Here is a 15,079-nt window from a genome sequence, read left to right on the forward strand (position 1 = left end):
CTGCAGTGGCAAACGACAAGAACACATATCAATGTAATTGTTTCATTTAGGCAGAATAACAACTGTATGCACCACACACACACACACCCACACCCACACACACACGTGTCCCTCACTGAAATATCAGTATTACCACTGAACTGATCCCATAATTTTCCCTCCTCAAAGGTAATCTCGAATAACTTAATATCATCTGTAGGCTAAAACCCTGCAAATGCTTTCAGACGTCAACTAGCTAATGTAGTGTAGCATGTTCAAAATGTTATGTTTAGAGTGTTATTTCTCTAGCATTTATTCTTTGGGTTGTTCTGACAAGGACTCTTATTTTGAAGGCGTACTATATCAGTCCATCACTGATGGCCTAGGAAGCAAGACATAGCTAGGCTTAGAGCCATTTAGAAAACCTTCCTTTTTGTATGGCATGGCTGTGGCCAACAACAGCCTCTAGTAAAGCACAATGGCACACAGAAACCGTGTCTTCTTTAATAGCGTTGAATGCTACAGGACATTAGTGTAGATGTAACATTACACAGGTCAAACAGTGCGTAAGACATTTTCAAAATTGCAATTGCAATTTCAACAAACTGCTGGCATGACCATAGAATCAATTGTTAGCTAATTTAGCTATCCAGTACTTTCTCTGTATTCAAATCCCAAAAACAAGCCTACACCAACAAATATATTAACAGATCAATAAATATTCATATAAAAGAAACTTACTTTGTCCAAGGTTGCCCAGGAGGGAATGGCAAGCTTGAGGGAAGATGCACTGTTAAGATGATATCCAGTCTTGTGTGCACTTGATGGCTTGATGCTGAATATGCTAAAAAGACAAAAAACGTAGTCAAAATGACAATCCAGACAGTTGAAATTGGTACAGATGAGCTTTTTATAACCTTACAAACAAAATGAAATACATTGCAAAAGTGTAAAACAAAGATGAACAAAAATCAAAACCGACAGCTTCATATCATGCGTATTGTACTCACGTAGTAGACACTTATCTCTGTGTGTGAGGTGGGGCGCTTTCCACAAAAGAGCAGCAGCTGCCTTTGCAGTTGTCTTATCTGCATTGAAAGTCCTTGACAGTACAGTAAAGCTAGAAGTCTTATTGGCTGTTATGCCTTTTGAAAAATCCAGCAGAACCTTGAAGGGAGGCGGAGTGCAGAAGAGTTTTCAAGGCGTCTTTTTTATTTATTTATTTTTTATATAAGTTTTCTGTAGGGAGGTGGGTTTGGACTTCCTGCCAATGAATCATTGTGTCGTCATGTAACCCCCTAATGCATACATGGAGTTTTGTGTTTATTTTTTTGTTTATTTTTGCATTCATATATGGAGGTTTTATTAATGAATTACACTCCATCTGAGATTTTTCATCTGTCACATATCCAGAAGGCTGATGTCAAAGCTGAGTGTTGGCCAATACATAACTATAGATGGAAGTGGCCAGTGTCTAAAATTGTGAAGGGATGTCTAAATATCTATGACTTTTAAAGTTCATTATTAGCCGTGTCTAAGATTTACATGTATGCTTTTTTTTTAAGTCTTAGCAAACCATTTACTTAAGAGCCAGTGACCATGATTCTGGTCATTTCTTTTAAATGGCTGGTTTAAAAAGACTGTCTTACTTTTAATTCCTCTGATTAAATGAATAAAAATGATGTGAAAACCCCCTGACAGCTGAAGAATGGGATTTTTTCATATACAATACAGGTAGATAGATTATCAGAGCCATCAGCTCTGTCTTTTACTGATTAGGTTTCGTCCATCCTCTGAATAGCAGTAGGATTCCTAAGAACAAAGTGGGATGAGAGATTAACCAAAGTTAAGATGGATATGACCTCTATTTTTGCTGAGACATCTTTATAGGCCTGATAAAGATCTTTTGACACCTCGCCAAGATGGCTGCAAAGTAGTTGTATGATGACACAAATGCTTCTGCGCTTACAGTCTAACGACACTGGATGGCCTGGACAGCATGAGGGTGACGATGTCTGAGAGCTTTATTTTGTGCCTAACAATAACACATTCTCAGTTTTCGCAGCGTGATGTTATTGTGACGGATGCTGTGGCTTTACACATTCAGTGCCTTTCGAGGATGTTCCTCGAGAGCGGAGGTAGAGGGAGAAAAGGATGAATGGATAGCTCATAATCTCATTTCGGGTGACAGAAAGACTCTGAGCCAGGTTCATTGGAACTGGACTCCCACATTCATGAGTGGCGTAGTTTTTCTTACAAAACGCATCATCAAAGGCGATGAGTATGTTGCCCAGATGAAATGTCTTCCTTTGAGTCAAAAAACATGACCTTAGTCATGACTGTTTGTGTGTGATGTGGCTTTCATAATTTGAGATTGTGAAAGCTTTGTTTTTTTTAATCTCTAATCTAACTCTTGAAATATAGATTTTACCGAGGGCCCTAGCGAAGTACAGTAGTATTGACACAGGAGTTCGATACACGTTCAAAGTATCATGTATCATATTCAAAGTATGCATTAGTCAAGACATCTGAAACAACTGCAGTTAGCGCCTATTTCTTTACTTTAAGCCCTCTTTATCTTAAGTACTTCAACGCACAATATCGTGTTCAAAACGTCGCGTTTCATAAACGATGACGTCTTCCAGTTTTGAGATGGCTTACTGGAAATAGCCTGCTGAGCAGTGCTGGGCCGTATTTGTCACCGCCAAGGCAGCAAAATGTCTATTATTACCACTTCTTCTCCAAGTGTAAAGTGTGATGCTATTTTTAAAGCTTCTCAGTTTCTCCCAGAAGTTCCATGTATAATGCTTATGACATATTAGCGTCTTTTGACATTATGATATAAAAAATACGTGAACTTTGCATGTAGAGTACAATGCAGTGGTACACTGTATTTCAACGCGTGTGTGTTTCTTATTGTTATCGTTTGCAGACTTCTGCAGAATTGCATCCAAAATGCCTTTCTAACTTTCTAACTATGACTCCATCAATGAACAAAACCTCAATGACAACAAATGACAAGGTTTTCCCCTTCCGTGCTTTAGTCTGGTAAAAAGGTTCCTGGTTTTCTCTACGCAAAGAGTCTAGCTTCGGTCTGATGTACTAAAATTGTTTTTCTCTGAAACAAATACTATTTTGTCAAACGTTTGTCAACGTTTGACATGCTGATGAGGAGAGAGAGAGAGAAAGAGGTTATGGGAGGTCGTATTAAGAAGAAATGTGAATAGCAACCCTTTCTGTATTTAAACATTTGACGGTTAAGAACCCATCTGGATTTCGCCAAGATACGCCATCTTATCCTATCTATAATCTACATCAAGTCTATCAAGTCTGTAAAAATGCTTTGCTCTTCAGCTCAGCTTAGCTGTTCGGTTTTGTTTTTAACTTTCGTTTTTCCTTCATGTCTCTCCCCACAGATTTTGCATAAAGCTTACCTTATCTTCTTGAGTGAAGTCCCAAATTTCCTACTAAGGGGAGGATAGTTTCTGTTGAGCAATACTGAGTTTCACTCGAGATGACCAGTTTAGCTCGAATGTGTTCTACCCACAAATCAGCTCAGAATCTTGTGTTTAACTTTGTAATGTGGGAAAATTAGGTTGGGTTAATAAGTTGTTCCTTTGTGTCATCTGTTCACTGATCATTTTTGAATGCTGTTGATGCCCTACACTACTGTAGTGATTCAACTAACAGGTAATCATCAAGCCCTTCCAACATTGAGCAATGAGCTAAGAACCTCACGGTCAGATTTTTTTGAATCTGTCGATCTTATACCATTCAGTCAAAGAATAGCAGGAAAATAATAAATAATCTGCTTAGGCATATTGTTATAGGAGAAAACTTTCATTGGTCCTGGTGATCTACGTGCCCAAAGAGTTTTTAGCTACAACCTTGAGGCAGATAATGAAAGCCGTTAGGGGCGTCTGAAGATTTGAATCAGGTGGGTTGGATCCAAACTCTCTGGGATTAGTAGATCTCCAGGACCAGGACCTGCTTTAAAGAAGTTGCAATGCAAAAGTTTTATTTTTTAACATGGAGATAAAAACTACATGAAATGCCTTGTCATTTTACCTGTGATTTAAAAAAAAGCAAATAAAACAAAAAGCTCCATGTAGAAAGTCTGGATTGTAACATTCTTTTTGTGAAATTATTGTTTTCTGCATCACTGCATCATCAAATGGTTGTAATTGTACATTTAAAAAATCCCAAACCAAACAATTTTTGGTCATTTTGTACTTTGTGAGGCTTTTTGTTTACAAACACGGATTCTTTTTCATAGTGTTTGAACTACTTGATGGACTATAAACACTAGAACTTAACCTGCTTTGCTGTTCTTATGACAATGCTGAATAGATGGCTTGGATGGTGGGGAAATGTTTGATATTGCACACACCATGCAGTTAGGATAGGTCTCGAATAACTGACAATGACAAAATCACTACAACACTCAGGAAAATGTTAAAATGGACATATACACATGTACTTGTCTTTTTTTGTGTTGGCAGAAGATGAATTTCTCTTAGTATGTACAACAATGTTGCTGCATTGTTCAGCCCTGTGCTGAATGTTTCTTTAGAAAATCAAAAGTGGTGCTTCTCTGAGAAGCTGCTGTCTTGAACTGTAAAAATGCACTATAGTGAAACCTCACTGTACAGTTCAGCAGAAGTCAGTACACGGGAGAACATGCTACAGTGCAATATTGGAAACTGTAGTACCACATTGCATTAAAGGGGGAAAAAAAACAAGTCTTGTTTGCTCTTGATTATGTCTTGATTTGAGTTCAAGCATGAAGCATTTTGAACATTTTCAGACAGGAATTTCAACAAGGGTTTCACCTCTTAATGGGTCAAGAAGGGGCCCATCTTGGGCTCCTAGAAGCATATGGTCTTTGATCTTTCGCTGTCTTTAAAGGAAACAATCTTGTCAAACAGTAATGCGTACCGCACCGTTCACTGCGGCAGTTTTAGTTTCACAAGTCGTCTTTATTTTTTCCCTTTTCTTTTCTTCGCCAACCACTCAGATGTAGGGTGTCAAGGCTGCCGTTCACACAGCCTGCGCCAGTGACGCAGAGGGAACAGTCGTTTTGCTCGCGGACGTGTCAATCCGTCTAGAAGCAGCAGCTGGGACTGCCCGTGCCTTTTTTGCGGGCGCGTGATGCTGTGCACACCAATTGGCCCTTGGCTGTGTGCAACAAAAAAAGATGAGTGCTTCCTTAGTGTACCATTACATACATGTTTTGCAGCATGCAAGCCTGCATGTATGTTTTTTGTAACTGCACAGATCTTGGCTTCCTGTCTCCGAAAGGCAGTGTTCTCTGTTGTCTAGTGTGATCATAGTCATGTGATTCAATTCAGTTGGCATATTTGTGTCACCTTAGAATTTTGCATAAATCATCAGTTTCCACCGTCAGTGGCCGCCCAGCTTGCCCAACCAGCACGCAAATGATTGTGGCCTTGCATCTGCCTTTTTTGCGGGCCCACAAATCAAACACGCTTGATTTGTTTACCACTGGCTGCCACTGCTATCATTTGATGTGGTCTGAAGCAAGGTTTTATGTGTCAAACACCCACCATCACCTGCTTCTCACCAAGCTCTGGCCTCTTGCTCACATTTCAAAACAGATGGGGTAGGGGTGCCAAGGGGACTTGGCATGTAGGACCAGCAGTTCTCTTTGTTATAATGATGTCATGATGTGTCATATTTCAATACTTGACTATAACACACCATAATGGCCTCTTCTGTAGAGTTCATTAGAACAGTAGTTTACACAATGTGCTCTAAGAAGTAAGCAACGTTGCTTTTTTTCTTCATTTCGCAACCGTAATCAGCAGTTTTCGACGGAAGTCTGGTCAATACTATGGTGGGTGTCAGGAAAACCATAAACCCATGTTTTTTCCACATTACTTATTTTATCTTATCTAATGAAATTTATTAAGCAATATCCAAAGTTCAAAGTTCTGACTTTGCAATATTATGTCCAGTACATTTTTTTTCTTTTTCTTGTGCTCAAAATGCTTTCTAATGCAATATTTGTAGTATCAGTGTACTGTGTAATGTTATGTTGCTCAGCTATCTGCTATACTCAATGCCAGATCCTGTACAAACAGGCATATCTATGAATTATTTAATTTTTTTTAAAGACATGAAACAAAACTGATCTCTCACTTTTGCACTTTCTGCACGCTGATAGTGTTAACCACACTTATCTGTACCATGACAACACACCAAATTTCCATTTTGCAAAGCGAATTCACTTGTGAAGCGAAAAACAGGCCGTTGGTCGAGTGAATCATAAAATCCTTGCTAAGCCAGCAAATTTTGCTTTATTTTTAATCACATAACAGTTTTCACCTATTTCATGACGACTTCATCAAAACGTCTGCCCAGAGGTGTGAAATGTAGATGAATGTATGTTAAAGTATATGTTTTGCCTTGGACTCTGCTTCTCTGTAAAAGCGTTTATGTACTTTGGGTTAAGTTACTCTATTAAAAATTAAGGTGTTCCAAAGATGCCCACAGAAGCCTTTAAATCTGGACCTTGAATGAATTTTCTAGGCCTGGATTTTGTAATCATTGGGAGTTGACTGAACTGTTGATGTAGCAACACACTTGACTTCAGGGGACTGGCTCAGGTGTGTTAAATTAGGAAATAAACTCAGGGCAGTTGATCACCAGGACCAGGGTAGGGCACCCCTGTTCTGTGGTATTGCTCCAAAGAACCCTTACAGACACCTTTTGGTTGTGTTGGTTGAGCTTGGCTCAGGTGATTGTCCAAGGGCAGTGTGTTCCAGTCCTGGTCCTGGAGACCCCCTGCCCATTTTAGTGATTTCCTTGCTTTTATCCACCCACTTGAAGGGGCTATAAAAGAGCTCATTAGTTGGATTGATGGATAAAATACTCAAATGTGCAAAGCACACACTGCCATAGCTCCAGGTGTGAAGGGCTGGCGTTCAGTACAATTAGCTGATTTCCCCCAACTCAGCAGTTTGTTTCCCAGAGACTCATTTACATATTTAACATTCACATAATGTTCACATATGTTTCTATATTGACATACAATCAGCTGTGATCAATTGTACATGACTGCTGACAACATATGAACTAATGTAGAATGAATTTCACCTATGTATTTCTTAGAAATTAGGCCCCAGGTTTAGATGTTTCGGATGGAGATTTACCTAATTGAGCTGGTGTCCATCCCTCCAGGACCAGAACTGGATTCCAAGACAATAAGGGAGGATTACTGGACTTAAATGATATTTAAACACTGAATCCACATAGAGGCCCGATCTTTGTCTACTGACGTTACTTCTTGAGTGTTTTTTTTTTCAGAGTACTTCTAAATCTTTAAAAGAAAGACATAGCATAAATGCATAAATACAAAATATAAAAGGCATTTTCAGTCAGATTCCGGGATTTGATTACAGGCTGTTCATCAGAGTCCAAATGAACACGTCAGACAGGGACTAAATAAAGAATATCATGGTAAAATATTGTGTATACAGAGTATTGTGTAGTGCCCATGCTCGTTACATCAGGGGGTTTCGACAACATTTTGCCAATACCACCATCATTGGACCCAGTCAGTCGTATGAATATGATGTGTACCATGTGTTAAGATTAAGTATGTGTGGCAACAATGAAATAACATTCATAACTGAGCATTTAAAGATGCAGCAGGAAGATAAATATTCTACTGAATGTGAGAGCAGTTTGGGAGATTTCCATGTTACTATTGCATTTGTGTAACTGTTTCACTCAATTTTGAGTTTATCTGAAACTAAAACCTGTTATATTTGAATGTGATTGGCCAAAATGATCTATATCATTATTGGCCACTAGAGGCCAGTAGATGCATCACTATAGGGCTGTATTTGTCAAAAAGGGGACAACAAAATGTGTGCTTCTGTTATCTCTCTTTTCCGTTCCTTGCATCTTTTCCTCCTCAGTCCTCACATCTTATCCTCACATCAGAGAGAGCTAAAATGTGAGGACTGAGGAGTCAACGCCAAAGGTATTTACCAAATGAGACATTATAATACTTATCACCTTACTGAGCTTAAATGGGAATTACACTGATCAGAATTCCTGAATGATTCAATTTTAGACCAAAACTGTCGAAAAACAATGTCTGAGGCATCTGGCAGTGTGTTTATAGCCATTTCATGTATATATTCATGTGTATTTTTGTGAGGTACACACAAAAGTTTGTAATCTATTGTTTAATCTCAGTCTGATAAATTTGATGGTATTTTTAACCCTGTGGTATCTATGAAAGTTTGTCATGTAGCTCCAGTAATGAATCAGCACTGTATGACTAAGTAGATGTTATGGACATCCAAATGTATCAACATCATGATGGGCAGCATGGCTTGAGTTGTGGTCTCAGTTGCTGCTCAGGTGTTTTTCAGAGGCACACTCTGTTTATGAGAAAAAAAGGAAAACTGACAAGATGGCTACACAATCCCGCAAATGTGAATATTTTCTTTGGTAAAAATTACTATTACCATTGTATTATCTTAGTTTAATGTTATTTCAATGTTTAATGGTCCTTTCCTTCATAACAGTCATAAAAATTCACTAGGAGTCTTCTGATGTCTTGGTAGCTTACTAGCTAAATTTCCCATTCCACCTTAAATTTAAGGTGGAATGGGAAAATTCAAACAAGAAGCTAGTGAACAGCATTCCCCTCTTTGAGGCATATGAGGCCCTAAATTTAACTAACCAGCAGCAAGGTTGCTGACCTCCTCTGCTATCACTGCAGACTGGCAAGGTCACCTAAGAGCACCGCTACTACACTGATAATGAAGTAATGTTCTTTTTTTATTTGAGGATTGCCCCATTTCGTAGGGGATGATTTCAACCACTACCCCTTGTGGCGCAGTGACACTCAAAAGCAAGGGGTAGGGGTAAAAATAAGAAATGGGATTGGACCAGCTGAACATAAAACACCCCAAAACATAAAATAAAACACAAAATACTTGATAATGAACATTTATTTAATCTTTAAATTACAATTTCCGACTCAACTGAAATTCTCAGCAAATTGACCCCAAAGGTCTACTTTCAAGCACAACCATTACATGTCATGCACCTGAACATTAGGCATTACTATTCATATATATATAAAAAAAAAATAAGTTAAGTGCACAACAACTACAATAAACTAGACATTAAATAAATAATCAGTATGTATGCTGTTTTGGGAAATTTATAGCCTACTAGTCCACAGTAGAAACATTTTGGGAGCTCCAATTGAGGTCGAATAAGTCATTCAACTGGCTTGTTCCCTAATGTGGTGTTTAACTGTTTGCTTCATCTCAGTGTGATAAGTTTGATGGAATCTTTTCCAAGAATGAATCAGCACTGTATGACTAAGAGGATGTTATGGACATCCAAATGAATCAACATCATGATGGCTAGTATGGCTCGAAATGTGGTCTCAGTTGCTGCGGAAACTCTCCAGCCACTCTAGCACAGAGTCTAGCTCTCCGATTGCCTTCGCTGATGCTGCCGCTGGCTCCAGCTGTGTAAAAGTACAAGAATTAAACTTATCAAGTGTCCCTGAGTAGCTTTCCAATCTAGGCTTAGGTACCACCAGCCCATGTAGCTCTATATATAAACTCATTCACATCCAGTAATTACATTTAGCATGATTAGCTACAGAACGTCTGTTTTGATTGTGTGAAGTGATGAAATTTTGAATAATTATACCTTAAATGAACATCTAAGGCCCTGTTTAGACCTGTTTACTTCATGTGACTAGTATCTGGATTGTATCCTGATAAGATTTTAGCCACATGCATTTACATTTGGTAATCCAATGCATCTCCGGTCAGTTGGACTGAAATCTGATTGCTTTGGGGGGGATACAAATCTGCTTGTTGCACAGCAAACAATTACCAGTTGCTTATCCATTTAGCCTCTTCTTCTGCTATGCTAAAGAGGCTTGCTGCCTGTTTGTTGCTGTCTGCAGTTAGTTTTGCACAGTAGTGTCTGTCCATATTGTTATTAAACATTTTATGTTTGGTCCCCAACCAGACATGGATTTCATGCCCAGTGGCATACTGCCTGGGGAGGACTTTAACTTGCGGAATGTATCTTGTAGAGACAGATGCATTTACACTGCTATAACATATAACACCATGTGTCTCAGATCACCTTCTGAAACAATGTAAGTGAAAGCGTGTTAGGTGCGTTTATGCTTGCATTCTTATGTGGCTTGGCTATATCCTGATATAATCTTATATGGAAGATGCATGAAGTGACGAGGTGTATAAACAGGGTCCATTGGTACCAGTTTGAATTTGCTTGTTTACATGTAGTGTCTATACTTTCAATCACAATCAAATTTCTAGTATCATACGACTTCGCCACTTTTACCCCCCCCCCGGTATGGTATGACGGGTCTGTTGATCAGCGCCGGATTAATGGCTGCAGATCCGGATGGCCGCTTACTGTGCTGGGTTTGTCCGCACCTCCCCACCCCCATCATGGACTCTGTTTGTGTGGAACTGTGCGCTAATGCTGAGGTGTTTTTTCTCTCTGTTTTTTTTTGTCTCCTCCCTCACCCAGTGTATTCTGTTTCTCTGTAGTTTTCCATTATTCCTGTCTTCCTGTCCTGTCTCCCCCCCTTGTCATATTGTATGTGCTCGGATGGGTTGATCAAAATTTCGCCGGTTACTCTGGTGACTATGTGACAATAAAGGCTTCATTCATTCATTCATTCATATGACCAAAAGATTGAATATACTATCGTCATTGAGTTTAGTTGTATAAGGCAAATCTGATTCTAAATCAGATCAAACCAGCATTCAGAGAACTTTGATAAATATGAGTGAAATGAGGCTAATTACCTTGTTGTAGTTGGCCTGAATGGCATCAGATTTCTCCATGGTTTCCGCGTTGCACTGGCAATGTGTCTGTACATGCTTTTATAAAAGAAGAGACCAATATTAGTCTGCACTGACAAAAGAACAAAAGACGTGTCTGCATTAGAAGAAGGAGCTAATAATCATTAATGACATTAATTGACTCTTCAGTCCTTGAAACCCAATGGTTCATCAAGCTAGAGTTAAGTGACTACATTACATGCTCATGCTTACTTTTTTGTGGATACTCTTAAAACTAAAGTTTACTAAATGGTTTCGGTGGCCCTTCTGAAAAAACTACAGACCAGCACGAGTTTCATGCTGGTCTAAGCTAGTTTATGTTGGTTGATACTTGTCTGTTGCTGGTTATCAGCATAGTCAAGCTAGTTTACTAGCACATGAGTATCCAAACCACAACATGTTGTTATTGCTGATGACCAACCTAATAACTTTAATTGTTGCTGACCAGCATAACAGCATCCAAAACACAACATATGCTAGTTTTTCTAGTCTGTGCTGTTTTTTCCAGCAGGCTGGTCTAGGAAAAATTGAGTATAGACCAAATTTGTTGTAGGGATGAACCAATATCGTATGCATTTCTTGCAAAGCTGATGTATAAACATTAATAAAATATAGAAATTTTCTTTATCACTAATTATCACAATTATCACTAAAGAAGTGCAACATTTATTCATGCCTGTTACAACTGCAGTCAAATAAGACATTTTTGCATAGTAGCCCAGCCTCATTTCTTCCAGAGAATAATAAATACATAACCAAATATTAGTTTATGGGTCAAATCTAAATCTCTGGCCGATGATTTTTTTAAAGCTGCTGACACCATGTTATTCTGATATCATCCCTACTTTCTGATATCATCCCTAGTTTCAAAAGCATTTTGTCTAAAATCATATAAATCTAAAAGTCAGTTCCAGTAATATGTCTTAGTAAAGTCGCAAGCTAAAGATAATTATATAAGTGGCCCATGTTTATGTTGGAGTAGGCCCAAAACGCTTAACTAAAATGCTGAACAAAGACCTTCTCACAAAAAATGGGAAGTGTGCTATTCAGTCAGCTGATATACTTATGTCTGTTTGTCGTATAAAACTTTCAGATTATGCATGGTTGCAAATTTATCGCGTGGGTGAAATGTATTGAGTGGGGACAAAAAAAAGAGAAAGAAACAGAAAAACCATCCTTTGTCATACTGTAGTTTCATGCATCATTCTGGTTTAGTTAATGCTACTTTCTTCTTTGGACATAATGTGCGCATGAAGCGGTGATAGCATCAGTTTTTTTTTTTTTTTTATTTTCCACCTACGCAGACTGCAATCGAAACCTGGGTTCAAAACCATGGTAAGTGAGACTTCATAAACTATTGTTTTCAAGGATATATTAAGAGTTTGCACTGTGCAGACTTTGAGGAAAGTTAGTCTGTCTAGTGAGACACGTAGACCTCAATCACGCTAACTAAAATGTTCCAGATCCAATACATTTGTCCCCTGCACATTCCTCCCTAGCATGTCACAGGATCCTGTGAAGTAGGAAGTCACTAATGCTACCAAGTAAGTTAGCAGTCCTGCACTATTATACACCTGCTGATCACCCCTTACTTCCACTCTTTTTTTGTCCATTTTATTAGCTCCACTTAACAAGTAGCTTTGTAGTTCTACAATTACAGACTGCAGTCCATCTGTTTCTCTATGTACTTTGTTACACCCCCCCCCCCCTTTCACCCTATTCTTTAGTGGTCAGGACCACCACAGAGCAGGTATTATTTGGGTGGTGGATGTTAGTATGTGTTGTGCTGGAGTGGATTGGACACAGCAGCGTCACTGCTGGCCTGAGAATGGTCTACCAACAAACATATCCAGCCAACAGCTTCCTATGATCACTGATGAAAGACTAGAGGATGACTAACACAAACTGCACAACACACACTAAAACACCACCACCATGTCAGTGTCACTGCAGTGCTGAGAATGATCCACCACCCAAATAGTACCTGCTCTGGGGTGGTCCTGACCATTGAAGAACAGGGTGAAAGTATATAGCATAAAGTATGCAGAGAAAAAGATAAACCAAAATCTGTAATTGTAGAACTGCAAAGTGCACCTATATAGTACACAGAGCTCATACAATGGAGAATTAGTTTAGATACAAGAGGGTGGTTTTGATGAAGTGGCTGGTCAGTGTATAACAATGCAAGCTACCCAGATTGTAATTTGCTACTGCCAAAGTAACTTTGGTGTTTTGATTATAATAATAATATGGGCCTGACACTGACTACAGGATGATGAAATAATGAGGTCTACTACTAATTGCGGTCTAGTTAGCTACCAAGCTTGCTAAAAATGGTAGCAAGTGTAGCTGCCAGCTAACGTCTGATAACCTTGACCTTTTTTTTGGCTTTTCAGCTGACAAAGACAATAAACTATTTGGAATTTGGTCAATATTTTGCTGGGTTAGTCTTGCATTTCTTTTGTTATTATCATTTTTGTTTTAGCTTTGGTTTAGGAACAAAGCTGTTAAAGAACCATCTGTATCTGTTAATTCTTGTATGCTCAATAAAGGACAATTTAAGTAGAGATTTAAATAGGCCTAACCTTTTTTTATGAAGTTGCCTGACAAACCCTTTAAAGAGTTCTTTGAGGAACCAAAAATGGTTCTTTTAAAGAACTATCGATTGAAAGGTTCTTTAGGTTCTTATATGGCTTGCTTCATCATGAAAGTCTTACAAGAGAATGTTTCACTACAAAATTCTACATACACATGCTTGCAGGTCTTTACTGATGCTGAGAAAAGAGTTGGCCAGCACACTGGTGGTTCTCCGGTGAAGGGAATGACTGCTTGTGTAGGTGTTGAACACTTTCTCAATGTAGAATCGTAGGACCTGCCTGAGGAAGCAGCAGCTCTCTGTGGCCTGTTAAAGAAATATACATTAAACTCTCTGTTCCTTTCCCCTCTCCAAATGTTAGTAATTTAGTTCATTTATCAAGTATATCCAACCTGCAAGTTCTTCATCATGTCGCCTCTCAGCAACCGTACACCCTTTTGGTTGTCTTCAGTAAGCTGTACAACAACATGAGACTGTATCAGGCAAGTGAACAACAGGTCACTTTTTGTGAACAGGTTTAAGTGAACTCCCTGATCTGCTTTAAGCAGTCATGATGAATTTGTGATTTTTTTAGCCCCAGGCTATGGTTGCGTCTAACAGAATGAGAAGGAAATTCTTTAGCCTTTGCGGCAGCGGCTATCTTTGGCCGTAAGTCATTACATCACTGTACCTTTTAGTTGCGTCACTTTGCCAAAAGCAAGACAAGGATTTCCCAGCAACTTTTTGTGCCATGTTTCCTGACGCACATGAAACCTGGATTTAGACTAAGTGGTACATGTTGCAGTGGAGTTTTGACATTTCATGTTGTGTTATACGCCACCGTACTTGTCAGGTGAGAACATCAGTAACAGGAAATCTCTAGCTGCTGTTATTACTAGAATTAATGTGGGCTGTGCAAGATTCTCACTCTAAAAACCTGTCATAGTGCATGGATTATGACTCATTTGCTTAATGAGTACAGATCTTTTAACAGGTTCATTCACGTCCAACTCATTACAAGGAATCAGAGTTACAAGTCAGCCTACGATACGGTTTACGTTATGCTGCTGCTCGTTTCTTTATGACAAGGAAGACCTCAGCCTTTTTGAGCCTAAAGGCCACGGGAGCCCTCGGAGGCTCTGAGCACACTTACCATGTTATGGCGGATCTGGTGGAAATGATGTCTCAGCTCATGAGTGTGGACGGTCAGGGCGCAGGCGCCAAGGTGAAGCCTGCGGCCCAGGGCTGAGCCATACAGACAGACCAGCAGTGTGCATACAAGCAAGAGGGAGGTCTTCATTGTGATGTTGATAGCGTGAGCTGAACAAAGAAATGATATTCATTGCTTGACCTGTGCATTATATTGCCACCGCTTTGGTGAGAAGAAGCAGTGCTGCTATTCGGTTCATATAATTTCTGTGTAAATGTTGCAGGAGAGCTCATATGGAAGAAAAAGCTATATATGTATCATTGCTATCATAAAACCTTGCATACCTAAACATGGGGAAAACAAAGTGTAATGGAAGTTAATGTGTTTTTGGACTATTTCTGTTGTCCAAATTTGAACACAGTGGAAAAGGTAGCTGAATGTTTTCAAATTATGTAAATGAAAACAATTGAAAAACATCAAAAATGG

At 39.0% G+C, this 15,079-nt stretch overlaps 1 protein-coding gene across 1 annotated transcript; it reads right to left on the reverse strand.

Moving 5' to 3' along the window:
- Window positions 1–9,418: 9,418 nt before the first annotated feature.
- On the reverse strand, window positions 9,419–14,743 carry il19l (interleukin 19 like). The gene is made up of 5 exons (XM_037532520.1): window positions 14,597–14,743; window positions 13,857–13,919; window positions 13,618–13,770; window positions 10,833–10,898; window positions 9,419–9,502 (listed from the first exon to the last, which is right to left on the reverse strand). Exons 1-5 carry the CDS (start codon window positions 14,741–14,743, stop codon window positions 9,419–9,421), a joined length of 513 nt encoding a protein of 170 aa, XP_037388417.1.
- Window positions 14,744–15,079: the final 336 nt, after the last annotated feature.

Source organism: Pygocentrus nattereri, chromosome 21, assembly GCF_015220715.1.
Source record: "Pygocentrus nattereri isolate fPygNat1 chromosome 21, fPygNat1.pri, whole genome shotgun sequence".
Classification (NCBI taxonomy): domain Eukaryota; kingdom Metazoa; phylum Chordata; class Actinopteri; order Characiformes; family Serrasalmidae; genus Pygocentrus; species Pygocentrus nattereri.

What these genes read in the sequence shown, in the direction of transcription:
- il19l (XM_037532520.1), bottom strand. Translation starts at nt 14,743, where the DNA reads ATGAAGACCTCCCTCTTGCTTGTATGCACACTGCTGGTCTGTCTGTAT. An exon ending in ACCAGATCCGCCATAACATG is followed by an intron (nt 13,920 to 14,596) that starts GTAAGTGTGCTC and finishes GTTGTTGTACAG; the next exon opens with CTTACTGAAGACAACCAAAA. An exon ending in ACATGATGAAGAACTTGCAG is followed by an intron (nt 13,771 to 13,856) that starts GTTGGATATACT and finishes TTTCTTTAACAG; the next exon opens with GCCACAGAGAGCTGCTGCTT.